The sequence below is a fragment of the Peromyscus maniculatus genome, chromosome 1 (genome assembly GCF_049852395.1).
Source record: "Peromyscus maniculatus bairdii isolate BWxNUB_F1_BW_parent chromosome 1, HU_Pman_BW_mat_3.1, whole genome shotgun sequence".
Lineage (NCBI taxonomy): Eukaryota > Metazoa > Chordata > Mammalia > Rodentia > Cricetidae > Peromyscus > Peromyscus maniculatus.
This window is the reverse complement of record NC_134852.1, coordinates 151,914,003-151,940,149: the sequence shown is the minus strand read 5'-3', so window position 1 is coordinate 151,940,149 and position 26,147 is coordinate 151,914,003. Positions and strand designations below refer to the sequence as shown.

The 26,147-nt window shown below is 45.2% G+C and overlaps 1 protein-coding gene across 2 annotated transcripts in view; it reads right to left on the bottom strand.

Annotated features, from left to right (window-relative positions):
* Window positions 1-26,147, bottom strand: part of Ap2a2 (adaptor related protein complex 2 subunit alpha 2) — a 71,604-nt gene that overhangs the window by 43,904 nt on the left and 1,553 nt on the right. For both annotated transcript variants that reach the window (XM_006977239.3, XM_006977238.4), the window contains exon 2: window positions 2,036-2,104. In XM_006977239.3, coding sequence (XP_006977301.1) covers window positions 2,036-2,104 — 69 coding nt within the window. The remainder of the gene's footprint in view (window positions 1-2,035; window positions 2,105-26,147) is intronic.

The window sequence follows — 26,147 nt, the reverse complement described above, 5'->3', positions numbered from 1 at the left end:
AAGTGGCTGTGGCTTGTTTCCTCTGATCTTTCAGCATTTACCCCAATATCTGGCTCCAGGTTTTTATTATAAGACCAATCAGGCCGGGCGGTGGTGGTGCACACCTTTAATCCCAGCACTCGGGAGGCAGAGGCAGGTGGATCTCTGTGAGTTCGAGGCCAGCCTGGTCTACAAAGTGAGTTCCAGGAAAGGCACAAAGCTACACAGAGAAACCCTGTCTCAAAAAACAAAAAACAACAACAACAACAAAAAAACACCAATCAGGATTTGTGTAACACGTGAGCTACACAGAGTGTGCTATCAAAGTTAGCTTCATCTATGTCTATTTACTTTTTCAGTGAGCCATTAATGCCAGGTGTGATAGCACACACCTTTAATCCCAGCACTTGGGAGGCAGAGACACAGATATCTGTGAGTTCAAGGCCAGCCTGGTCTACAGAGTGAGCATGTTCTAGGACAGCAAGGGCTACACAGAGACCGCCTATCTAAATAATAATAATAATAAAATCAAGAAAGGAAGGAAGGAAACTTGGACTCAGGAGGTACCATCTACTGCAGGCTTCCAAGCAGTGCAGACCTAAGCCAACTGGTCTCCTCTGACCAGAGGGGACACCTGAGCCACAGGTTCACCAAGAACAGACACAGACTTTGTCAGTGCACAGGAGTGCCTTCCTTCCTGCCCAGGACAGCTCAGCTTCCCAAGACTTCCTAGTTCCACAACAATGTTTATAGAATGGATAATTTAACAACACCTCCCTTGATTTTTTTTTTTGGGGGGGGGCTGGGATTCAAATCTAGGACTTTGTACCATGTCAGGGGAACACTTTACCACAAGCTATGGCCCCAGCCGAAGTCCTTAATCTCTTTTTTAACATTTGTTCATTTTCTGTTTGTGTGTGTATGCATGAGGGAGCACACATGCCAGGGTGCACATGTGTAGGTCAGAAAGCAACCTACAGAATTCAGTTCTCTGCCCCTACAATGTGAGTTCCAGGGATGGTTGTCTAGCTGGGAAGTACCCATAACCAACGAGCCATCTCTCAGGCCCCAAAGTCTTCAATCTTTAACTTACACATGAACAAATTAGATTATTGATATTAAAACTGACAAAAATATCAACAGATGGGGATGTCGACAAGACACCAGGTCAGTTTTATTTCCAACCCCCAGGGAAAGAGCAAGATCACAGCTAGGAAGGAGCCAACCACCCAAGTCAACACAAGCTGTTCTTACTGACTGGATCCCGCAGTGGCTGAATTCGTTATACTAAAAACTTGATGTGTTTTAGGAGTTTTAAAGAAATGTTAAAAGCTGGGTGGTGGTGGTGGTGGTGGTGGTGGTGGTGGTGGTGGTGGTGGTGGTGGTGGTGGTGGTGGTGGTGGTGGTGCACACCTTTAATCCCAACACTCCAGGGAAGCAGAAACAGGAGGGTCTCTATGAGTTGGAGCCCAGCCTGGTCTACAGAGCGAGATCCAGGACAGCCAGGGCTACACAGAGAAACCCTGTCTTGAAAAAAAAAGCAAACAAAAGAATGTTAAGACTGTTTCTGTCTTTCTCACTTTTCTGACAGTTGCAACAGAAACACCTAACAAAAGCAATTTCAGGGAGGGTTTATTTTGGTTTACAATTCAAGGGTCTGTCCATCATGATGAAGAAGTCAGTGCAGGAATTGAGGTGGCTGGTCACACTGCATCCAGTCAGAAAACAAGTAGGATGAACCCACAGACAGACCTAAGCATCACTAATCTCCTGTGCACACTTGCTCATATAAGCAGGGGTCACTAGGGCTGAACTGGGAACAAACACTCTTGAAGCTGGAGGGATGTAGTCAGCTCACTTTCTTCTTTTACTTCAGTCCAGGACCTCAACCCATGAAATGGTACCACTTACATTTAGGGTGGCTTCCTTCTTCAATGAACCTAATCTAGATTCCTCACAGACATGCCCAGATGGATTCCAGATCTCATCAGGCTGACAATGAAGACTAACAATTATCACAGGCCCTTACTATGTTGTAGGAAAGAGCAGCACTTACCTTTAAATTTTGATCTAATATTTGCCAGTTCCTTGTTTATCCTCTTTATTTCAGCTTCTTTACTTTTACCTAGGAAAAAGAATATAAACACATTGTTTCATGGCCTCTAAAGAAGCACTCATTCCTGCTAGGACCCACACTGAGAACTGATGCCAGAATCATGGTTTTCAGTAGTGCTGGGGTGGGGAAGGGCTGTGAGCCACATGGATGTCTAACTACATGTGACATGAACTCAGACAAAGCCCTGGGGTCTCCACTCAGCCTCATAACTTGAAGACAGGAGGCAAGACCAAGGAATGAAGTAAACTGCTTCAAGACCAGCAGCAGAACCCAAGACCCTAGTTGACCAGCCTAGCATAATCACAGCAAGGTGAGTACCCCATCAGGACAGTGATGAACTAGGTCCACAGCACCTCACAGGGATGCACTACATCACTGGTTCAATTCTTTCCTGCCCGTGTGCCATAGCTCTGAGGCTAGAAAGTACCCACAGCACCCACTGAGGGCTTCCCCAGTAAGCCATCAGCTATAGCTCACAGAACTGACTTCTATGAGCACAAATGAAATAACAGTTTAACCCACAGGCTTCCAACTGTCTTCTCTCATGAAACTCACAAACCTGTAAAACCTAGCAAGTCTGCCCCCAACACGAAATGAAATGAGAAGAAATGGAAGAACAGCTACTTCATGTCAGTCAAACTTCCACCACCTGTGATATCCACTGCTAGACATCATCCAGCCTTCCACAAACACTGGCTTGTTATATGCCTGTCTTTTAACTTTGCATGTAAATCAGTCTAGAGAGTGCAGGGAAATTAACCGGGACCACACATCTTACCAGGTAAGGATAACTGTACAAACAAGTCTCTGTATGTTTAAAACACTTTTTGAAACAGCAAAAAACAATTTAAAGGCAGCACTGTGGGTAGGGCACTTGCTGCACAAGCCTGGCAATCTGAGACTGAAACCCAGAAACCCAGGTAAAGGTGCAAGGTGAGAACTGGCTCCAGTTGTCTGGCCTCTGGCCTCCACAAGCACATCACACTCCTCACACACATGCAATATTAATAAATAAAATGAAAACTTTAAAAATAGCTTTTGCCAGGCATGGTGGAGCAAACTTTTAATTCTAGCACTCAGGAAGCAGAGGTAAGGCCAGCCTGGTCTATTAGTGAGATCATGTCTCAAAAAAAAAAAAAAAAAAAAAAACCCTCAACTGATAGCTGCTCAAAGAGGGAAGAGAATCCTCCTTCTCTGAGAGTGTGGGTGGTCACTGGCAGGTTTCCTGAGCACCAGTAAATGGCCCCACACCAGTGCATATGAGCAACATTAACTGGACTTAGTGAGTTATCAGACAAAAACAAAACAGAAGACAACATAAAATTGAGAGGGAGATATGTAGGAGAGGGAATACAAGGGAAATTGGAGGAGGGAAATGAGAAACAGATATGATAGAAATTTCACTGCATACATGTATGAAATTCTCAAAAGAATAAAAAAGCAAAAGAAAAAGTACAAGTTTTATGCATAAAAGCACTACAGACAATGCACAAACAGTACCACACATGGTACCCAATTAATATGCACGATCTTGGTGTTTTTTATGTACAACTTAAAAATAAATTTGAATTTTAGGGTTCTAAGTAAAATTAAAATGGCCTCAAATAAAAAATAAAACAGATCCAAGGCCAGACAGATGGTTACAAGCATTTGCTGCTGTTGCAGAGGACTCAGTTGAGCAGTTCACAACTCCTCTAACTCCAGCTACAAGGGATCTGATGCCCCATTCTGGCCTAAGAGAACACTGTATGCACATGGTGTATATACACAGCATACATACAGCAAACACTCATACAAATAAAATAAAAGTAAATCTTAAGGGAGGGGGGAGGCTGGAGAGATGGCTCAGCAATTAAAAGCATTGCCTGCTCTTTCAGAAGTCCAAGGTTTGATTCCCAGCATCCACATGGCATCTCACAACCATCTAGAACTCCAGTCCCAGGGATCCGAAGCCCTCCCATGCACAGACATACGTGCTGGCAGAACACCTGTACACATGAAATAAATAAAATTTTAAAGAAAAAGTTAAAGAACCCCCTCAATGGTAGTGAGAAATAAAAGTGCTAGGGTTGAGGAGGGTGGATATGACTGAGATACACTGCATTCATGTATGAAGTTATAATAAAATATATAAACAAAAGAAAAAATAAGTCAGGCGTGGTGGTGAATGCCTTTATTCTCAGCACTCAGGAGGCAGAAGCAGGTGGATCTCTGTGAGTCCCAGGACAGCCAGGGCTACAGAGAAACTCAGTCTCAAAAAAACAAAAAACAACAACAACAACAAAAGATAAAAATAATGGACCCTCTCAAGTTAGTCCTGAAGGAACAACCCATCTGCAATACAAAACCACAGCACAGGCCGACCCAGGCTCAAGGCTGTCAGAGTGCCAACCCTGACTTATCCCACATCAAACCTTGCAGGGCCTGGCTTCACACTGCTGCTGCCCAGCTTATCAGCTTCCCAGCAAGACAGGCCCAAGCATCACTTATCTCCTGTGCATACTTGCCCATGAACAGCACTCACTATGGCTGAACTGAGAGCACATATGAGTCCAGCTCTGTCCTAGCAAGCTCTAGATGCATGGGTGAGCAGGACAGGCTAACAGGATTCTATGCAGCTGGGGTATAGGGCAGCAAGGCCTAAAGCCCAGCATCCTCCCCTCACTGTCACCAACCCTGATGGAGCAGGTCTTAGGACTTGGGCTCCCATCTGCCATGCCTGAGCAGCTGAAGGCTCATCCAGGTGGGCACAGCCAGCACATGCTTAGCACTGGTACTTCGTAAACTGTCAGGGGCAAGGTAACAAGCTGTTTTTTCTAAAGCCTTCTTTCATTAATCCTGGTTTAACCAGGTATAGTAGTTCAAATTTATAATCCCAGTATTCAGGAGGCTGTGGAGTTGGAGGCTAGCCTTGCCTAACAGTGTAAACAAAAAAAGAAAAAGAAAAAAAGAGTTAAGAATAAAAAGCCAGGCTTGGTAGGACACGCCCACCCTAAACCTAGCATAGGCCTCATCTCCACATCTCCTTTGAGCATCAGGTTCTGCCACATCTGCTCTAAAGAGATATCGAGGTATCCCCTGCAAGTGGCCCAGCCTTAGTAGAGAGGCTCTTGGAACACACAGATGTCACCTGAGGTCCAAAAAAAAAAAGACTTAGGCTGCAGCTGTACAGTTCTGTGGTGATACAGGACCACCTGTGTAGAACGGCTGTGGAAGTGGCCATCAAGGCAGCTCCTGCTTCCAGGACAACACAGACAACATTTACAGAGAAAACGAGCTGCAGAGCTTCATTTCAGCAAAGAGATGCTGGAGGAAAAAGATGTTTGTGAACCTACTTTTTATCCAGAAGCAATTTGCCTACTGGATAGTGCAAAAAGGGTTGTGAGAGGGTTCAGTTGTTCTAGAGAGAATTGAAATTTAGGCCATGAATAAGAAATGAAAAGAATTAATCCCAGCACTCGGGAGGCAGAGCCAGGCGGATCTCTGTGAGTTCGAGGCCAGCCTGGGCTACCAAGTGAGTCCCAGGAAAGACGCAAAGCTACACAGAGAAACCCTGTCTCAAAAAAACCAAAAAACCAAAAAAAAGAAAGAAATGAAAAGAAAAATCTTAAAAATGGAAGGATTTTCTTAAATTGTTTTGTGTTTTACATAAACTAAAACAGCTTTAACCTGAAAAGTATTTCATACTCCCTCTTTTTTTTTTTTTTGCCCTCCCCCACACTTTGAGACAGAGTCTGACAAAGAATGTGGTGGCCTCAACTAGCCTGAAACTCATGATACTCATGATAATCCTTTTGCCTTGATGTCAGCCACCACATCTGGCTCTCATTTTTCTTATAATAAAGGAAAGGAGACCTCTATCAAGAAACATAGAAATTCTTTCTGGTATTATCTATAATTGATCACTCCATATAAATCTGCTCTGTAGTGATGTAGTACAAACATCCTTTAAGCTAGGTGTGCAATTACAGGTTCTAAATGTGTTGTTTAAATTTAAAAAATGATACTCTTTCAGGGAAAAAAACTTAAAAACTCAAGATACTGGCTAACAAGAGTCAGACAATAAGAAACAATCTTATGAAAAAGAACAGACTGAAGAGGTAAGAATGCCTGCCTGGCATGACAATGCCCAGGTTCAATTCCAAGCACCATACACATACAAAAAGAGAGGATGACTGCCATGAGTTCAAAACAGCCTGGAGTACAGAGTGACACTTTGTCTTTAAATTAAAAAAAGCTGGTGAGATAGTAGTGAGTGAAGGCATCTACTACCAAACTGAAGAACTAAATGCCATCCCTACAAGTTGCCCTCTAACCTGACAAGCACAGTGGCACTAGCAACCCCATGTATACAAAACAAAGCTTCAGAGTATGATGAAAGGTCTACTGTACACAGCAGCTTTTGGTTCAGTGTGTGGGTGCTGTATATGCAAGTTGTTTGTTGTTCTTTAGTTTCTTAGGCAGGATCTCACGTTGTGGAGCGGGGGGAATGCGTCAAAAAACAAGAAAAATTAGCTGGGTGTGGTGACTTTCTCTGAGTTCAAGGTTAGCCTGGTCTACACAGTAAGTTTCTAGTCTGGTCTATACAGCAAGTTCCAGGACCATATCTTAAAAATAATAGTAATTAAAAAAAGGAAGTACTACATGGAGCTCTTGGGACACCAGATAGTGTTGGACATCAGACTGGGTGTAATATATCTAACATACTCAAGCAAAAGAAATAAGACATTAGGGCTTTATATCCAGCAAAGTTATCATCAAGTATAAATGTCATAGACCAACTACATACATTAAGTCCAGACTGTTGCGGAATATTCCTTTACACTGTGTGAAGATGTATCTCTGTGACTGGTTTAATAAAGAGCTGAATGGTCAATGGTTAGGCAGGAGGCGGTTAGACCAGACTTCTGGGGACAATGAGGACTCAGAAAGGAAGAAAGGGGGGCCACCAGCTGGATGCAGAGGAAGCAGGACATACATGAGGAGAGGTAAAATCCACGAGCCATGTGACAGCACGTAGATTAACAGAAATGGATTAAGTTATAAGAGCAAGTTAGAAACAAACCTAAACTAAGGCCCAGCTTTCATAATTAATAAGAAGTCTCTCTGTGTCATTATTTGGGAGCTGGCAGGACAAAGAAAGACCCCTAATACTAGACCACCCTGCTCCCTAAATGCTTTGTGGGCCATGGACCGTAGACATCCAGAGTCACATGAAGGACCACAGAAAACATCAACATATGAATATGAGTGTGCAGAGGAGCATGAGTTGGAGAGTGATTGCAAGAGTGAGCATAAGTGTTTGGGAGACAGTCTAAATGTACAGGATGGGTGAGTGTGCAAGGGGAGGGCATGCATGAGTGTACAAAGAAAGCAAGTACAGAACCATTGTGTCCAGGCAATGTAAACAATGTGCAACTGTCACACACAACCTCCCACAGGAACACAGCCCAACAGGGAGGTGGCAGTAGCTCAGCCTTCACCTGGGGTAGCAGCACCTCAGAAAACTTAAGTTTCCCTACTCAGTTGTTCCCAGTGCGAAGGAAGACCTGTTTCACCCACAACCCAGAAGCAGTACTGTCCTCAAAGCACAGGTCAGCCCTAGTTCAATGTGGTTGGTCCCAAAACAGGGAACAGTGAACCACCCCAAGTGCAGATGATGAATACACACCCAGAGATCTCAGGCTCACTCTCAGTGGACCTGGCCTTCCCTGTGTTTCTGACCTAACCTGCCTCTGCTCTATGGGGCCCTAGTCAGGCCATTCCAGGCCCACTACCCTGGCCTCACCCTAAGTCCTCCACAGTCACCTGAGTCTGCTCAAGGCACTCTCCATAATAGACATAAGGACATCCCTGCCTTCATCTGGATCCTTCAATCCAACAGACCATGGCTTTCCCTACAGAAAACTCAAGTCTTCTAAGAACAAGGAATGACCCTATCCCTTTAAAGAACTTCCATTTGCCACCAACACACTCCTAGAGCAGCTCAAAGAGATAAGCCCCCAATGTTCTCCTGTCCTCAGGCATCCCTGTCTGGCTGTAGCCCTGCTGCCTCTTCCACTAGAAACTGAGACCATCTCACCTTCTCCTGGATCAGATGCCCTCAGGTCATCTCTCCTTTCCCTGGATAGGAAGGAGCCCTATGTCTACTACCTCCCAGCACTGGCAGACAGAGGAGCAGCAGGGGCTAGAGAAAGGAGAGCAGGTCAAAACTTCCAACGAGAGGAGTAACCATGAGCTAAGTGTGTAGACACAGACTCTGGTACTGCTGCCCCAAGATGGGCTCATGTTTCCCAGCTCTGTGATGGCTCTAGGCCTGGTCTGATAAAGAAGAACTCAATGTTACTGTGAGGGTTAGGTAGCATGAGCGACACAGGCCATAAACACTGCCCTCCACAGAGTGTTACTTTCCCTCAGTTGAGTACAGGGGTCACCAAATGTTGAACTCTGGAAATGCCATAGAGGAAGTCCCACCAGATAAAGTGATACACAGAATTTAGAGTGCAGGGGATACTAGCAGACCTGCCCTCCTATGTCCCGCTATTTTGCAGGAGGCATCTGATCTGCATCATATATTAAAATGTGCCACTGAACAGCAGCACCTGGCCCATGCTTCTCACTCATGTCACTCTCTAACCCTTAGGCAGAGGGCCTCATCTCTTCTATCTTCTATCTAAACAGATATAAGGAAGTGGGGAAAAAACACTCTTGTGACAAAGAATGTGTCAGATGTGGGTGCTGGGAGTGGAACCTGGGTCCTCTGCAAGAATAAGTGCATTTAACTACTGAGCCATCCCTGTAGCCTCCTAAATTTTTTTAAGATTTATTTATTAATTTTATGTCTATGACTGTTTAGTCTGCATATATATGTGTACCCTGTGCATGCTTGGTGCTAGATGTGGTGGTGTATGCCTTTAATCCCAGTACTCAGGAGGCAGAGGCAGGCAGATGTCGGTGAGTTTGAGACCATTGGAGTCAGCCTGGTCTACATAGAGTTCTAAGCCAGTCAGAGTTACAAAGTGAAGCCCTGTCCAAATAAATAAATAAGAATTAAAGTTAGATATAGGGAAGGACAGCGGTTACTGACCTATTCTGACTTTGGAAATCAATTTTGAAAGGGTAACCACCAGCCTGAGTAACTAACAGACCTGTGTCAACAAGCCTGCCAGACAGTCTGAGCTATGGGATTCTGGTCTTAGCTACCCTGACTCTCTGAAATGCAGCAGCAATTTCAGCATGGACTTCGGAGTGCCACTGGCTAATAAGTGACCCAGACTAGCTGCAGACATTGGCCAGGAGCAAGCTGTAATTTGCCTCAGTGAATCTCAAAGAATGCACAGAATGGGGACAGGCTGGGATTGAGCACCTGGGGAAAGTCATTCCTCAGCAACAGGCTAGTTAATCATTTCTTCTCCACGGACCAAACTCATCCCTGTTGGTACTGGTAGGGAATGGCCTGGATTACAAAATACCTGCCTAGCCTGGGCATGCTGGCAGATACCTCTAATCCTAGCATTCAGGAGGCTAAAGCAGGAGTATCACAAGTTCGTGGCCAGCCTGGACAGCGAAGTAAGACCTTAAAGAAAGAGACAGACAGACAGACAGATATTAAAACTATGAGCTTTAACATGTACAATAAAACTATCTAAAGTGAAGAGTTTCAGTCAAATGTATGCAAAGACTGAAACTCTTTATTCTAGGCCGTCCACCTTAACGAAGATGAGACTCTTGATAAGCACTGAAGGTGTTCACCATAGTAGCCACTCACAACTCCCACAAGCCGCCAGGCTCAGGCTGCTGGACTTTCCCACCTCAGATCTTCTACTGACAAGACTGCCATCAATCAGAATGCTCTGAGGAACACAACTTCAGATAATGGGCAGAAGACAGTGAGTGGCCATGGGCTTGACATGGCTATGGTTAGGGATGCCTCTGTGATCTGTGTTAACGTATATGTGTGTGATGTGGGTTCTCATCAAAATCCACACCAACAATCCAAGTGAAAGAGTGCACAGATGGCCTGGTGGCACATGCCTGTGATCCTGAGCATGTGAGGCTAAAGCAAGTTTGATTGTAGAAGGAAGAAAGGAAGGGAGGGAGGGAGGGAGGGAGGGAGGGAGGGAGGGAGGGAGGGAGGGAGGGAGGATTAATTCATAGAACATTAAAAATCGTTCTGCTGATAAGCCCAGAAGATAAACCCATGTGGCATTGACATACTAGTGGGCCCACCTTTTCAGCAGCTTTTTGGGATATGATTCACAAACCACATCGTTCACTCACATAAAACATGTACGTCATTGGCTTCCAACATATTCAGATCTGTCTGTCCTTTATCTCCCCAAAGGAAACCCATAACCATTAGCAGTCACTCACCATCCCCTGCCCCAGCCCTGGCAATCTCAACTGGCTCTTAATAGGCTTGCCTCTTCCCAGTCCTTCATCTAAATGGGAAAGTACAGGATATGTGGTCCAAGTCTGGCTTCTTCCCCTCAGCACAATGCTGTCAAGCAGCAGTTAGCACAGCACTTCAGTTTTATTAGTGATGTGCCACTGTGTTCTGTATTTTCTTACCTAGTGGGTTTTTTGGGTTCTTTCTACTTTTAGGCTATCAAGAACAACATCCTGGGGACTGGACAGATGGCTCAGTGGTAAATAGCACTTGTTCTTGCAGAGAACCTAAGTTCAGTCCCCACACTCACATGGTAGTTCACAAGCATTCATTAACACCAGCTCTAGGGTAACTAACACTTTCTTCTGACCTCCATGGGCACCAAGCATGCACAGGGTACACATATATATGCAGACTAAACAGTCATAGACATAAAATTAATAAATAAATCTTAAAGAAAGATTTTAGGAGGCTACAGGGATGGCTCAGTAGTTAAGTGCACTTATTCTTGCAGAGGACCCAGGTTCTACTCCCAGCACCCACATGGTGGTTCACAACTGTCTGTAACTCCAATTCCAGGAGATCCAGTGTCCTTTTCTGGCCTCCTCAGGCATAGCAATATGAGGTACACAGACACACATGCAGGCAAAACACCAATACACATAAGATAAAAATACATATTTCTAAAAAAAGGGAAAAAAAAAAAAAAAAACACCCTGCCAGGCGCTGGTGGCCCATGCCTTTTAATTTCAATACTTGGGAGACAGAGGCAAGTGGATCTCTATTGAGTTCAAGGCCAGCCTAGTCTACAGCGCGAATTCCAAGACAGCAAGAACTACACAGAGAAACTTTGTCTCAAAAAACAAAACAAAACAAAATTTAATAAGTTAACATCCCACAGGACCAGCCAAAGCTACAGTGAGACCCTGTCTGTCTCAAAAAAAAAAAAAAATTCACATGTAGGTTTCTATATACATACTTCCTTTTTCTTAGACACATACCTCACAGAGGAATTCCTGGTCATATGGTAACCATATTTAACACTGAGCCACCATCCTGCATGTACCCACCCTAGACTTGCAGCCAGTCAAGGAGGGGACTTGGGCCCTTCCACAGGAGCCACATTCAGCACATAGCTTCTAAGTAAATTAGAGAATTTACCCCAGATCCCTTTCAGACACCAGAACAATCTATGACACCCACTCAGGTAAGCTGTGAACCACGGTGACTAGGGCTCATTCCTCCCTTCTCTTTCATGTATGTATATGTACATGTCTACGTGGATGAGCCTGCCCATGTGTACATGTAGAAGCCAGAGATCACTGGCTTCTCGGCATCATCTCCTCGGGCATCATTTCTCAGGCACCATCTACACCCTGTTTTGGTTTTTTGTTTGGTTACTGTTGGTTTTTCAAAACAAGGTTTCTCTGTTTAGCCCTGGAACTTGCTCTATAGAACAGGTTGTTGGCCTTGAACTCAGAGATCCATCTGCTTCTGAGTGCTGGGATTAAAGGAATGGGCTACCACTGCCCGGCCCACCTTTATTTTTGTTTATTTGTTTTATGTTTGTTTGTTTGTTTGTTTTGGCCACTGAACCTAGAATTCATCAAGTAGGCTAGACTGGCTAGTCAGCCAGCCCCAGAAATTCCCCATCACCTCCTTCCCAGTGCTGGTATTAAAAGTATAATCCACAGCTAGGCATGGTGGTGCACGCCCTTTAATCCCAGGACTCAGAAAGCAGAGGTAGGCAGATTTCTGTGAGTTTGAGGTGAGGCTAACATGGTCTACATATTGATACCTTGCCCGCCCCCCAAGAGGACAACATCACAGGCAATTTTCTGTTTGGTTGGAAAAGGGTGTTGAAACATAGTCTATGTAGCCCTGGCTGGCCTGGAACTCATTATGTAGACTAAGCTGGCCTCGAACTCAGATTTGCCTACCTTTGCTTCTCCAGTGCTGGGATTAAAGGCCTATGCCACCACTACTAGCCCTACACAGCTTTTTACATGGGTGCTGGGGGTTTAAGTAAGGCTTCCACACTTATGGGGCAAACACTTTACTAAGTGAGCTATTTCCCAAGTCCCAATGGTGCCTGGATGTGCTATGGTTTTAAGTGGACCTGTCATGAAGTGACAGGAAGCCAACACACCCACTACCTCTGCAGTCACTACCTATCCTCATTGCCCCTTACAGCAAAACTCTTGGAAGCGTTAAGTTAATTATTACTGTCCCCTACAACCCACCAGACTTATCTAAACCTCCTTCCTTACTGGCCTCTGATCCTCCCCACCCCAATACACCTAGGACACCCTCAAAAGAGGGTGTGCACTGCAGTCTGTAGCCTGCATGATCCAAATCTGGGCCCCAGCACTCAGCAACAGCAGTAGCCACAGCAGTTGCCTCACTTGCTCAGCCAGAGTAGGGAAATGCACAAAACCTGCAGTCAGCTGCAGAACTAGGGTGGCCAGAGTGATGATTCCATTTCTCCTCCTGGGCCTGTACCTTCATGCCCTCACCCAGTGAGCCCTCCACTCCAGCTTTAAATGTCACTGTAATGGCACCCTACATTTCTACCTCTTCTCTAAACTCCACTCTTTTGTAACAAACATCTCCCCAAACTTACTGGCCACAAGCAGGGCCCAGACTTACCCTCTCTTAAAGATCTAAGAAGACACCTGAGAGGCAGGCTGTGATGGCCCACGCCTTTGATCCCAGCACTCAGGAGGCAGAGGCAGGCAGATCTCTGAGTTTGAGGCCAGTCTGGTCTACAGAGTGAGTTCTAGGGCAGCCAGGGCTACACAAAGAAACACTGTCTCAAGGAACAAAAGAAGGAAAAAAAAAAAAGAGAGAGAGAAGACCAACATCAGAGCTAAGCTCTGACTCCAGCCTCCTGCCCAGGAGAGGGGATCCAGGCCTGCTGCCTCACTGAACTGAGCAGGGAAGGGACTCTGTGGGAAGACTTGACAAGCACTGCCTGCTTAATAGAAAATCACTCGGCTCCAATAAGCCCAATGTGGCCTGCCCCTGGAGAAAGAACCTGCCATAAAAGTGGAAATGAAAGCCAGGTATTGTGGCTCACACCTGTAATTGCAGTACTCAGTAAGTGGAGGCAGGAAAATCACGAGTTCAAGTCCAGTGTCCACTACACAGTATGCTGGAGGTCAGCTTAGCCTACAAGACTCTTAGAGAGAGAGACAGAGAAAGAAAAGAGTGAAATTAGCCCCAGGCCTAAGGCTACTCTGGTCCTTCCTTGCCACACCAAACTGTCCCCAAATGACAGGGCTTGAGCCCAGAACAAAGCTCTGTGGTATTTATAGACAGGAGGATGATTCAAAACCAAGGTGGGACTCACACTGTCTAAATCCCAGGAAAATGTCACCCCAGGGACAAAAAAAAAAAAAAAACAACCAGAAGCAACTTAAAAGGAGCAAGAAGGCAACTAACAGGCAGAGGTTGTGAACAGCAGAAGGCAGAGCAGGTGGGGCAGCACAGGGTACTCAAAAGAGATTGAGGCACGTGGTACCCAGCATGTCGACGGGATCTAACACTGCAGGTCAGCAGCTGGAAGGCCAGTGCAGACACGTGTTTCAAAATTGATGAAGCTATTTAAATCTGGGTGTCCCCCAAAAGCCAATGTGTTGTTAAAAGCTTGCTCCCCAATTTTGGGAGGCCATGGGTAGAAGCAACCTAAGAAGGGGGACCCAGAGTCATGGGGCCTGATGTAGTCCCCATCCTCCTCTACCTCTTTCTCTTCCTGGTGCTTAGTTAAGTGACTTTGCTCCATGTGTTCCTTCCATGAAGTCCCACCAGACCCACAAACAATAGGACCAAACCACTCAAGGACTGAAAACTCCAAAGCTGTGAGAAAAATCAACCTTTTCTCTGTTTAAGTCTGTCTTTCAGACTTCAGAACTATAAACTCACTCATCTAAAAAACTCCAATCCCAAGGATAAGGGCACTGACGTCATCAGCCGGACGGTGGTGGCACACTAGGTGTCCTCTGCAAGAACGGCGCATGCTTATATCCACTGATCAATCTCTTCAGTACCTATTTCAAACAATCCATAGCTAAGAGATCAGGCAGCTGACAAGGGCCTGCCTTCCTGCTGTATCATTCAGGATGGAAGGTGACAGAGGAGAATAGGCAGATCTAGGTCAGGTACAGGGTCCATGCCTTTAACCCAAGCACTAATGAAGTAGAACAAGCAATCTCTGTGTAAGGCTAACCTGGTCTACATAGAGTTCCAGACCAGTAGGGCTACATAGTGCAACCTATGTAAAAAAAAAAAAATCAATTTTAGATGGGTGTGGTGTCACATGCCTTTAATCCTAGCCCTCAGGAGCTACAGGCAGGCAGGTCTCTGTGAGTTTGAGGCCAGCCTGATTTATACAGCAAGTTCTAGAACATCCAGGGTTATGTAGAAAAACCCTGTCTCAAAATTCAAAAAACATAAAATAATTTTATGTATTTATTTAGTGTTGGTATTAAAGGTGTGTATCACCATCCCTGACCAATTAATTTAAAAAAAAATATGCACTCCAGTGCCCATGTATACACATAATCTAGAAAAAAAATAAATAAAGGAAATTTGAAACATATGCCCTCAGAATACCCTTCAAGGATGGGGTTGTACCAAAATCATAGCAAATAGAAGCCTTATCCCAGCACTCAGGAAGCAGAAGCAGATGGATCTGAGTTCAAAACCAGCCTGGTCTACACAGTGAGACCTTGTCTTAAAAAAAAAAAAAGCAACACAAGTCAAATGTGGTAGCACCTGGAATCCCAGCACTAGGAAGGCTGAGACAGGGGATCAGGCATCAAGGCCAATCTAGGCTACATAGTGAGACCTTGGTTTGGGAAAAAAAAAAAAATCACCTGTAATTTACTATATAGGAGTACAGAGAGCATGTGCCTAGGATCCCACAGCCCCAGCTTCCACCCCCAGCAAAGCTAAAAGAAAATAAGAATAAAAGTATAGCAAAGGAGCATAACATACAGATCTGTGGTGTTATTTTTTGTGAGTCTCACTAAATCTCACCTCAAACCCACTATTCGTGCCTCAGCCTCCAGAGTGCTGCGATCCTAAGGGTGCACTTCCACATCCTGCTCATTTTCTAGGTTACTTGTTTAAAAAAAAAAAAAAAAGAAGAAGCAGCACATTTAAATTAGGTCTGCAGCAATGTCACATCAGAGAATATCAAGGAAATAGCACTTCACAGAACTGGATACACCCTCCCACCATAAGGAAAACAATGACAAGAATGTCAGCTTCAAAAGCCAGGCAAGGTGGTACATGCCTTTAATCCCAGAGAATCCCAGGCCAGCCTGGTCTACATAGTGAGTTCTAGGACATCCAGAGCTACTAAGTGTGACCTGATCTTTAAAGGAAGAAAAAAAAAAAAAAAAATGAATGCGACCTTCAGAGGCTGAGCCAGCCTCAGAGGCAGAAGGACCTGGTGGTACTCCCTGGCAGGATATTTACCCTCCCTCCAGCTATACTCTCACTTTCTAGGAGAAAGGGATTTGCTACTCTATGCAGGGACAATTCAGGGTGCAGTTAAATACAGCAACAAAAGTTTAACACTGAATGCAGCCAGCAGGGTGGAGCACACCGGTCTTCCCAGCTACTCCTGAAGTTGAGGCAGGAAAATGACTGAACCTAGGAAATGGAGGCCAGCCTAACTGATGTAGCCAGCAGCGTGCGTGCGTGCGTGCGTGCGTGCGTGCGTGCGTGCGTGAATGTAGCAGTAGTAGTAGCAGTAGTGAAGAGTCTGGTATGTGTTAATAGTGGTGAGGAATCTACCAGAGAGAGAACATACTGAGGATTCCTTCCTTGTAAATGGACTCACAACAGCCCACAGTACCAATAAGCTTAAAACTGGTCAAAAGATTTTCTAATTTCTAAGACACAATGGGGTTCAAAGCTAGGCTTTGATCTGTTGGTACTATTGCCAGCAACAACCACCTCCACCAAAAATAAAAGTAAAAAAAGTGCTGGGAGGAAGCGGTGCACGCCTTTAATCCCAGCACTCAGGAGGCAGAGGCAGGTGGATCTCTGAGTTCGAGGCCAGTCTGGTCTAAGAGCAAGTTCCAGGACAGGCTCCAAAGCTACACAGAGAAACCCTGACTGAGCTACTGAACTGGTTTTTGTTATTGTTTTGTGGGTGGTTTGGTGTTTTTGCTATGGTTTGATTTGGTTTGTTTTCAGAAAGGTTCTCAAGTGATCTAAGGCTAGCCTCAAACTTACTATGTAGCCAAGGATTGCCTGATCCTCCTGCCTGCTTCTGCTTCCCAAGTGCTAGGGTTACAGCATGCACAATGCTGGGCTTCAGAACTATTTGCTTGCTTGCTTTGCTTGCTTGCTTGCTTGCTTGCTGTTTTTGTTTTTTGAGATGGGTCTCTATTATTACGTAGCTCTGGCTGTCCTGGAACTGTGTAGACCAGGCTGGCCTCAGACTCACAGAGATCCACCTGCCTCTGCTCCCAGGTGCTAGGATTAAAGAAAGACATGAACCACCACACCCAGCTTCAGAAGTATATTTTGAAGTATTAAAAAATGCAAACCAGAAAAATTCCAAAATACTCATCATATATTTTCATCATTTTAAAAGATTTCACCATCAATCTAGTGCTTTAAACTGCAACTAGAACAGACTTGTTTCCATCACTTCACAGAAGAAAGCATAGCCTGCCCTCAGGCAGCTGCCTGGGAGCCTGGAGAGCCAGCAGCCTGGGCCCCAGGGCGACCTATGGGTTCATCTCACCTGCCTCACTTTCATCAGAAGACAATCCAATGTAAATCTAGCCTCCCTGCCTTTCAGCTAACCTGTAGACAGACACCCCAACCTTGGGGCCAGTGCCAAGAAAGGTAAATGGGAGAAGGGCAAATGCAGAGCCATGGTGGTTCTCACCAGGTTGAAGTTTCAGGCTCTAGACACACACAGGGCAGAGGAACCAGACTGACATGAAACCCTGGCTACAGGTTTTTCCACATGAGCACACAATGCAGGAAGAGAGCCACTGGCCCAAAGCTTTGGTGGCCTTGGGAACTGCATGATGACAGCACCTGACAACAAAGAATGGGACCTCCACAGCAGGACCCCTTTTCCATAGGGGCACCAACCAGATGTGGTCACATCCCTGCCCACCCCTCTGAAAATCCCACTACTACTACCAGCCTAGCTTTGTACCCCCAGAGAACCCCTCGTGACCTAACCTACCCTCATTCCCCCCACCTCTAATCCCCTAGCTCTTTTTCTCCAACAATACTAAAGAGAAATGGGTGAGGTTGGTGAATTCATGGCTGCAGGGGCCACAGTGTGGCCAGGAGTAACACCCTTCTCCACCCAGTTCCCTGAAGGGTTATGCTAGCACTGACTTTGTGACCTCAGGCTCCACATTCTCTTCATCTTCAGCAGTTCTGTGTACAGGGCAATATTTCCAGTGAAGCTGCTGTCTACTCACAAGCTATATGTTTTATGCATCTTGTTTAGCCAAGCCTAACAATGTGAAATCCACCCCAGGACTAATTATGAAACACTGCTGTGGCCCCCATCTCAGCATAGGAACACTCAATTAATCCTAGATACCTTGAAACTCTCCCATAGTAAAACTGACATGTGGCACTGTTTTCAGGACATGTCAGCCTTATTGGCCTCCACGTGGAAGTCAAGAAAGTCAAAAAGCAAAAAGCAAACCCTTACGTTTGAGGCAGCACACAACTTAGTACCGTTTGGTTTTGTTCTTTGGCTTGGTTTGGGGTTTGTTCTTGTTGCTGCTGTTTTCAGCAGCCTTGTAGCCCAGAATGGTCTAGAATTCACGATCCTCCTGCTTCAGCCTCTGCAGTGTTGGGATTACAGGTATGTAGAACACCCACCTTGATCATCTGTGTTTTAAGTGAATGCCATTCAATCTGAATTTCTTTCCAACTGGGAAGATTTTTATTTAGCTTCTACATACAGAAACTGAAAGAAGCCATCCAACTTTGTACCTCCCATAGCTTCCATATCAGGCCTTCTATCAGGCCACATGCCATTCACTGCTGACCAAATGGGAGGGTGGGAGGGGAACATTCCAGTATTTTATTAACCTGCAGTCAGGAAGGGACTACACCATACACTTCCACCTGAAAAAGAATGCTTGCTGGGCAAGGCCACACCCAAGCACACAGCCCTCCAAAGTTGCCTTGGAATTGCTGATTATAATATCCAAATACTGTATGTATCTCTATTATTTCTCTATGACTCCTATAGGACCACACACCTCCAATCAGAGAATTCCATCAAGAAAGGTGTCCATCCCACTCCACCTCCAGACCTGAGAAATCGATCAGGCAAGGGCCCATCATGTCCATCCCAATAGCAGTGCTGGTCCACTGTTTTGTTTTGTTGTTGTTTGTTTTCTGATTTAAGAGGGTTTTTTTCTTTGTGATGGCATTTCACTGTGAAACCCAGGCTGACATCAAATGCAGTCTTGCCTCTGGAATTAAAGATTTACACTAGCATGCATGGCTTCAGCATAGTGGTTTTTTGGTTGTTTTTTTTTTTGGTTTTGTTTTTTTTTTTCTTTTTAAATTACATCTACTTCTCTGTGCATGTGTGAGCGTCCACATGTGCCGTCGGACATGTGTTGAGGTCAGAGGACAACCTGAAGAAACTGGTTCTTTCCTTCCTTCCCATAGATCCCAAGGAGCAAACTGGTTGTCAGTCCTGCACACGCACCTTAACCCTCTCAGCTGTCTTAGCCGTCTAGGCCAACCAACATTTTTGACAAATTTACTACAGATTAACAAAAGTACTCTTGTTTTTAGAACCTTATATATCCTAAAGTTTGAGCTCTGGAGTTGGCCTCATGCTCAAGAATCTGCCACAGGTAAGATCCACCAGAGCTCAGCCCTTCTGCTCAAGACTTCATACTATAATTTCACCTCTTCTCATACTAGTATAAACCCTCTTCAAAATACTGTTTCGGGGATGAGAAGATGGTTCAGTGGTTAAGAGCACTTGTTTTCCTGCAAAGGCCCAGAGTTCATTTCACAGCACCCACATAGCATTAACAGGCATCCAGAACTCAAGGTGCAGGGAATCCAACACCTTCTGATCTCAGGCACCAGGCATGCATTCAGTGCTCAGACATACATGCAAACACAACACTCATACACATAAAATAAAACTTTTTTTTTTAAATAACCATTTTCTACAGCAGATGCTCATCTGCCCTTCTACTCTGACTCATTTGTTTTTCAAAGAGCCAAGGAAATGCCATTTAATCCCACAGAGACAGCCTTTCTAAGAACCCTGCTGCAAGCAGTTGCCAAAGCAGCAGAAGAATCACTCTAAGAGGAAAGAGGTACCAAGCATGGTGCCACACACCTGCCATCCTAGAATCCACGTGGATTCAAGGCAAGCCTGGGATACACTGGGGGCAGGGAGGGCAGCTGAGATTACTGCTAGGTACTGACACGGGAAGATGCTACCAATGGGATAGCCAACTTGTCATAAAAGAGAGAGTGATACCACCCTTCAGAGGAGGAGGGAGAGAAAGTGCTATGAAGATCATGTGGGCATTTCCTGGCAGCCCCAACCAACAGTGTAGCATAGGAGCCCTGCCTGTAGCAGAGACTTCCTTCCTCATCCCTCTTCATACAGTCACAAGTTTTCAAAATGGGTTTCTAAGGAATATGAATTATGCAGAAGATTGCAAAAGAAAATGAGCAAGGCAAGCATTCTTCTCCAAAAGTCAGCACTTTCAATGGGAAGTCAGGGAAGATGACAAAGTAAACTGCATGGACTTTAACTTTGAAGGTTCTTTTGAAATTCAACAAAGAGTTAGGCATGGTGACACGTGACAATAATCTCAGCACTACAGAGGCAGCCTGGGCTACCTAGGAAGACCTTATTTCCAAATTAATTAATTAGTCAGTTAATAAATATTCCAAGCATGATAGCTCACACTATACTCAGAGAGCTAAGACAACAGGACTACACAGTAAATTCCAAGTCAGCCTGGACACAGTATGAGACCTTGTCTCACAAAAGTAAAATTTTTTCAAAAATTAAAACAAGGGCTGGAGAGATGGGTCAGCAGTTATAAGAGTTTGCTGCTCTTTCCCCCATACCCTACACCCCCGAGATGGGGTTTCTTTGTGTAACAGTCCTGGCTGTCCTGACTTGCTCTGTAGACCAGACTGGCCTTGAACTCACAGACTGCCTCTGCCTCCCAAGGGCTGGGATCAAAGGCACGCACCACCACCCAACTGAGTTTGCTGCTCTTAAGAGGACTTGAAGCTCACAACCACCTTCAATTCCAGCCCTAGAGGATCTGATGCCCCACAGGCACCTGCCTTCATGTGCACATAACCCCAATTAAAAATAAAGCAAGTCAGGGCTGGGGAGATGGCTCAGAGGTTAAGAGCATTGGCTGCTTGCTCTTCCAGAGGTCCTGAGTTCAATTCTTAGCACCCACATGGTGGCTCACAACCATCTGTAACGAGATCTCGTGTCCTCTTCTGGTTTGCAGGCGTACATAATAAATAAATACATCTTTTTAAAAAAAAATTGAGCCTGCCCTCTAACCCTGAGTTATCACTCTTTAAATAAATAATAAAGCAAGTCAAACAAAGAAAACAAAACAAACAAACAAAAAAACAAAACCAGAGAAACCCTGTCTCGAAGAAAACCAAATAAATAAATAAGTCTTTAAATAAATAAATAAAAACATTCAACAGACCAGGTCTAATTTATTACCTTTACCATTACACAGGAAAATCAAGTACCAACTTCATATTTAATGTTTCCATGGAACTTAAGCAGAATTTGAATTGTTATGTTCCATTTCTCCATGTCCAACTTATGGCTAATAACTGAGATTCTATGAATAAATAAATGTTTGAGACTTTAGTAATGCTAAAGTACAATTCAAAGGGGCATCCATGACAGTAGACCCTGCCAGCTGAGCACAGCAAACTAAAATCTTCTCTTAGGAACATAAGAGACACCACTTGACCACCCTCCTGAGCTCCTACAGTAATTAACCATGAGACATCCAAGCATGATAAAAGCACCTACATTGTCTCCAAGCTCCATCCCCACACAGGGATAAATAGCAATTTTTACAATTTCCTGTCCATAGCAAATGACTACTATCACAAGGACCTTCTGTCTTTCTGTGGCAGTCCTGCCTGTTCTACATCAATTCTTAGAATATGCCATGTTCAGCACTGTTACAGAAAGATGTTCTTCAACTTGTGATGAAGCTATGCCCCAGTAAGATGAAAATAGCGTATCAGAAAAGGCACCGAACACACTTAACCCAGAGCCTCAAGCTCAGCAGCACAGCACACTGCAAAGTCACACTTGTCTATACTGGTGACCAGGGACTAAGGGGATGTTATTCTCACTGCCACTGCTCAGTACTACGAAAGGATCATGACACAAGAAGCCCAGGAAAAGATCCAAATTCAAAGCCAGATTTTCATGGACTGTGCATTGTTTTCATGCATATTAACAAAAACAAAAACCCCATCAGGCCAAACCATCGGGGATCACTGGTATTCCCAATCATACTGGACTGCTGGTATGTCAAGGGCAGTGCACAAAGATAAGTTCCACTTGTCTGGGGTTGTGGCTCGGTGACAGTGCTCTAACCTAATGAGTGAGGCCTGGGTTCCATCCTCAGCACTGCAAAAACTAAAGAAGACATGCTAAATAAGTTATATATGGTTCTCCTTCATGGACATACATCATCCATGGAAAAGCACATAAAATTCCAAACCCCCAACGTCAGAACGGCTGTGGTTTCCTTGGAACACTATTAACACAACAGCCTATATGGGTGTCAAGTACCATACTGAGTGAAAAAGCCAACCTCCAAAGGTCACACGCTCTATAATTCCATTTATGTGACATCCTTGAGATCACAAAATTACAGAGCTGGCGAGCAGATTAGCGGTTGCCATGGTGGGAGGCGGTAGGTGTGGCTATGAGCGCTTATGCCAGGGAGCTTCATGGTAACAGAGCAGAGCAGTCTCTCACAGATGTGTAAGTGACACGAAGCTATTCAAACTAAAACCACTCAGCACCACACACCCACACACACTCAGACACACGAATACAGGTAAAACTACTGACATCTAGGGCTGAAATACTCAAGGCCCTCAGTTTACTCCCCAGCAGCAAATAAATAAATAAAATAATGAAATATAAATAGCCCAGTGTTTGTACTGCCTGTTTTCCCGTGTTGAAAACACCCTATTTACAAATGATGTCCACATCAGGAAAGGTGGGGTAGAGGATGCCAAGGACCTTCCTGTCAATTTCTTCACCACTTCTGTACTGACGGGTTGTGTGGGTCAACTTGACACTAGCTAGAGTCATCAGAGAGGAAGAAACCTCAGTTAAGGAAATGCCTCCGTGAGATCCAGCTGTAAGGCATTTTCTCATTTAGTGATCAATTGAGTGGATGGTGGTATCCCTGGGCTGGAGGTCCTGGGTTCTATAAGAAGGTGGGCTGAGCAAGCCATGGGAAACAAGCCAGTAAGCAGCTCCCCTCCATGGCCTGTGCATCAGCTCCTGCCTCCAGTCCTGCCCTGTTTGAGTTCCTGCTCTGATTTCCTTCAGTGATGAACAGCAATGCTGTATTTAAAAAAACTAATAAACTCTTTCCTCCCCAACTTGCTTTTTGGTCATGGCGTTTCATTGAAGCAAGAGAGACTCTAACTAAGACAACTTCCTATGAATCTATAATTATTTCAAAATAAGAAATTATAGCCAGGCAGTGGTGGTGCATGCCTTTGATCCCAGCACTTGAGAGGCAGAAGCAGGCAGATCTCTGTGAGTTCAAGGTCTGCCTGGTCTACAGAGCTAGTTCCAGGACAGCCAGAGCTACACAATGAAACCCTGTCTTGAAGAGAAAAAAAAGAGAGAGAGAGAAGGAGGGAGGGAGGGAGGGAGGGAGGGAGGGAGAGAGGGAGGGAGGGAGGGAGGGAGGAAGAGAGAGAGAAGGAAGGAAGGAAGGAAGGAAGGAAGGAAGGAAGGAAGGAAGGAAGGAAGGAAGGAAGGAAGGAAGGAAGGAAGAAAGAAAGAAAGAAAGAAAGAAAGAAAGAAAGAAAGAAAGAAAGAAAGAAAGAAAGAAAGAAAGAAAGAAAGAAAGAAAGAAAGAAAGAAAAAGGGCTGGGTGGTGGTGGTGCATGCCTTTAATCACAGCACTTGGGAGGCAAAGCCAGGCGGGTCTCTGTGTGTTCGAGGCCAGCCTGGTCTACAAAAAGTGAGTTCCAGGAAAGGCACAAAGCTACACAGAGAAACCCTGTGGGGAGGGGGGGATTATTTTAAAACTTGGACCTAAAAAAAAAACCTAGAATTTTTCGTTTTTAACATTTGGTGGGGCACATGTGCCACAGCAAACACGCCAATGTGCATGTAGATGTTAAAGAACAAATTTTGTGATTCAGTTCTCTCCTTCCACCGTGTTGGTTCCAGGGATGGAACTACGGTCATCAGGCTTGGCAGCCAGTGCCCTTACCAGTTGAGCTATCTTACCAGCCCAAAAATTTTTTCATGACAACTTAAGAGAGAAATGGCAATGGCTCAGCAGTTAAGAACACTGGCTATCCTGGGGATAGTGGCACATGCATTTAATCCCAGCACTCAGGAGGTAGGGGCAGGTACATCTCTGAGTTCGAGGCCAGCCTGGTCTACAGAGCAAGTTCCAGGACAGCCAGGGCTACACTGAGAAACCCTGTCTCGAGGAACGAGAAAAAAAAAAAAAAAAAAGACTACTGGCTGCTCTTGCAGAGGATACTGGTTCAATTCCTAGCACCAACATGGCTGCTAAGAACTGTCTATAACTCCGGTTCCAAGGGATCTGATATCCTCTTCTGACCTCTACAGGCATCAGGCACATATGTGGCATACATACATACAGAGAGACAGACATGCAAGCAAAACACTCATACACTGTATATATATTGTGTATGTGTTGTTATTTAAAGAAGAAAGAAACAAGCTGAGATGGCCCAGTCATCAGGAACACTTGTTGCTCTTGCAAAGGACACAGGTTCAGTTCCCAGCACCCACCAACCACATGCGTAGATCACAACCACCTGTAACTCCTGTTCCAGGGACTTCAAAGCCTTCTGGCCTCTTCTGGCACCTGCAGGCACATGATATACATATAAACAAGCAGGCACACACATACATACACATAGAAAAATAAACAAAGGCAAGAGAAACAGAAGCAATTTACAGGACTCTGACACACTGAAATCACATTACCGAATTCATAGCCCTGGCTGAAGTAGATCAGGAAGGAGCAAGTCAGTTTTATTTGTCTGTTACCTGAGCTGCAAAGCTACAGGTCTAAGTGACATGGGAGCAGGTTGGTGGTTGCCTATTCTAGGAGGATAAACTAGTAACCCAAGTGCAAACAGATGCAGAACCTCCCGGCTCACATCCTGTCCACCTTGACCCTTCCCTTTCTCTCAATGTTGACCACAGGCCTTCAGAGAGAAACATCAGGTTAACAATGCTGCTGAAAGACGGAACAAACTCTAATGACACTGCAGGTCACATGCAACCCTTGAGAACCAAGGCCCCCCGGCTGATGGCTCCCGGCTACTGGGCTGGTGGTAGTGGAGCCAATCCAGCACTGCACCTTAGGGGCTGACCTGGGACCCCCTCTCCACAGAGCCACCACTCACTCTCACCATGAGAAAACAATAAACACAAACTCAGGAAAAGGGGAAGCAGTGACCCCCTCCCCATGGCCTAGGGATCAAGTTCGCACCAGCTCTGGTCCCTGCTCCCAAGTGAGAGCTTCTGTGTCTTGCTTGGAGCTGACTCACTCACAGAGCACATATTGTGTGCCAGACACTGAGGGGCACAGAAGGGGTGAAGTGAAGAGCAAGGCACAGAGGCCCTTATTTTGGTGCTTCCTGTACAGCAGGACATAGACTCCACTGGAAAAGCCAACATCACAACAGAGGACGCGGCTCCTTGGAAGAGGGCCCCAGTGTCTATGGAGGCCTGAGAGTAAGGAAGGTTCTTCTGAGATGATGGCTGGGTTACAGAGACCTGGCTCCTAGAGAGGCTCCGCTAGGGATGGTCTTATACATTCCCTACACCTTTGGGGAACAATTTACCACTATTACAACTGAGGCACCTGGTGCTGCCGAACATACTCACACAGAATGATCCCCCCACAACAAATGCCAATCATTCCCCAAAGATGAGCTGTGCCAAGGCAGGGAAGGCCTGCTCTACAGTCAGCCAATAAGTTATTTACCAAGTTCTCACCATGTGCCCTCTCTGATCAAACACAGGACACCTGTCTAACAAGTGGTAACTAGCTGGGTGAGAAACTGGCTTTCACTTTCAATGACCTGCTCAGTGTCACCCTCTTCAGAAAACACAAGGATGAGACTGGGGTGATGGCTGGAGGGAGGGAAGGCTGGGGGGGGGGGGGTGACATGGGGGTAAGGTACTTGATGCCACACCTGAAGACCCACATGATGGAAGGGGAAAGAGATTTCTCAGGGAGAGTTGTCCCCTGACCACCACACAGCCACCATGGCTTGTAGATAAATACACCTACACACACACACACACACACACACACACACACACACACACACCTATAAATGTAGTTTCTTACAAAAATTTTAAGA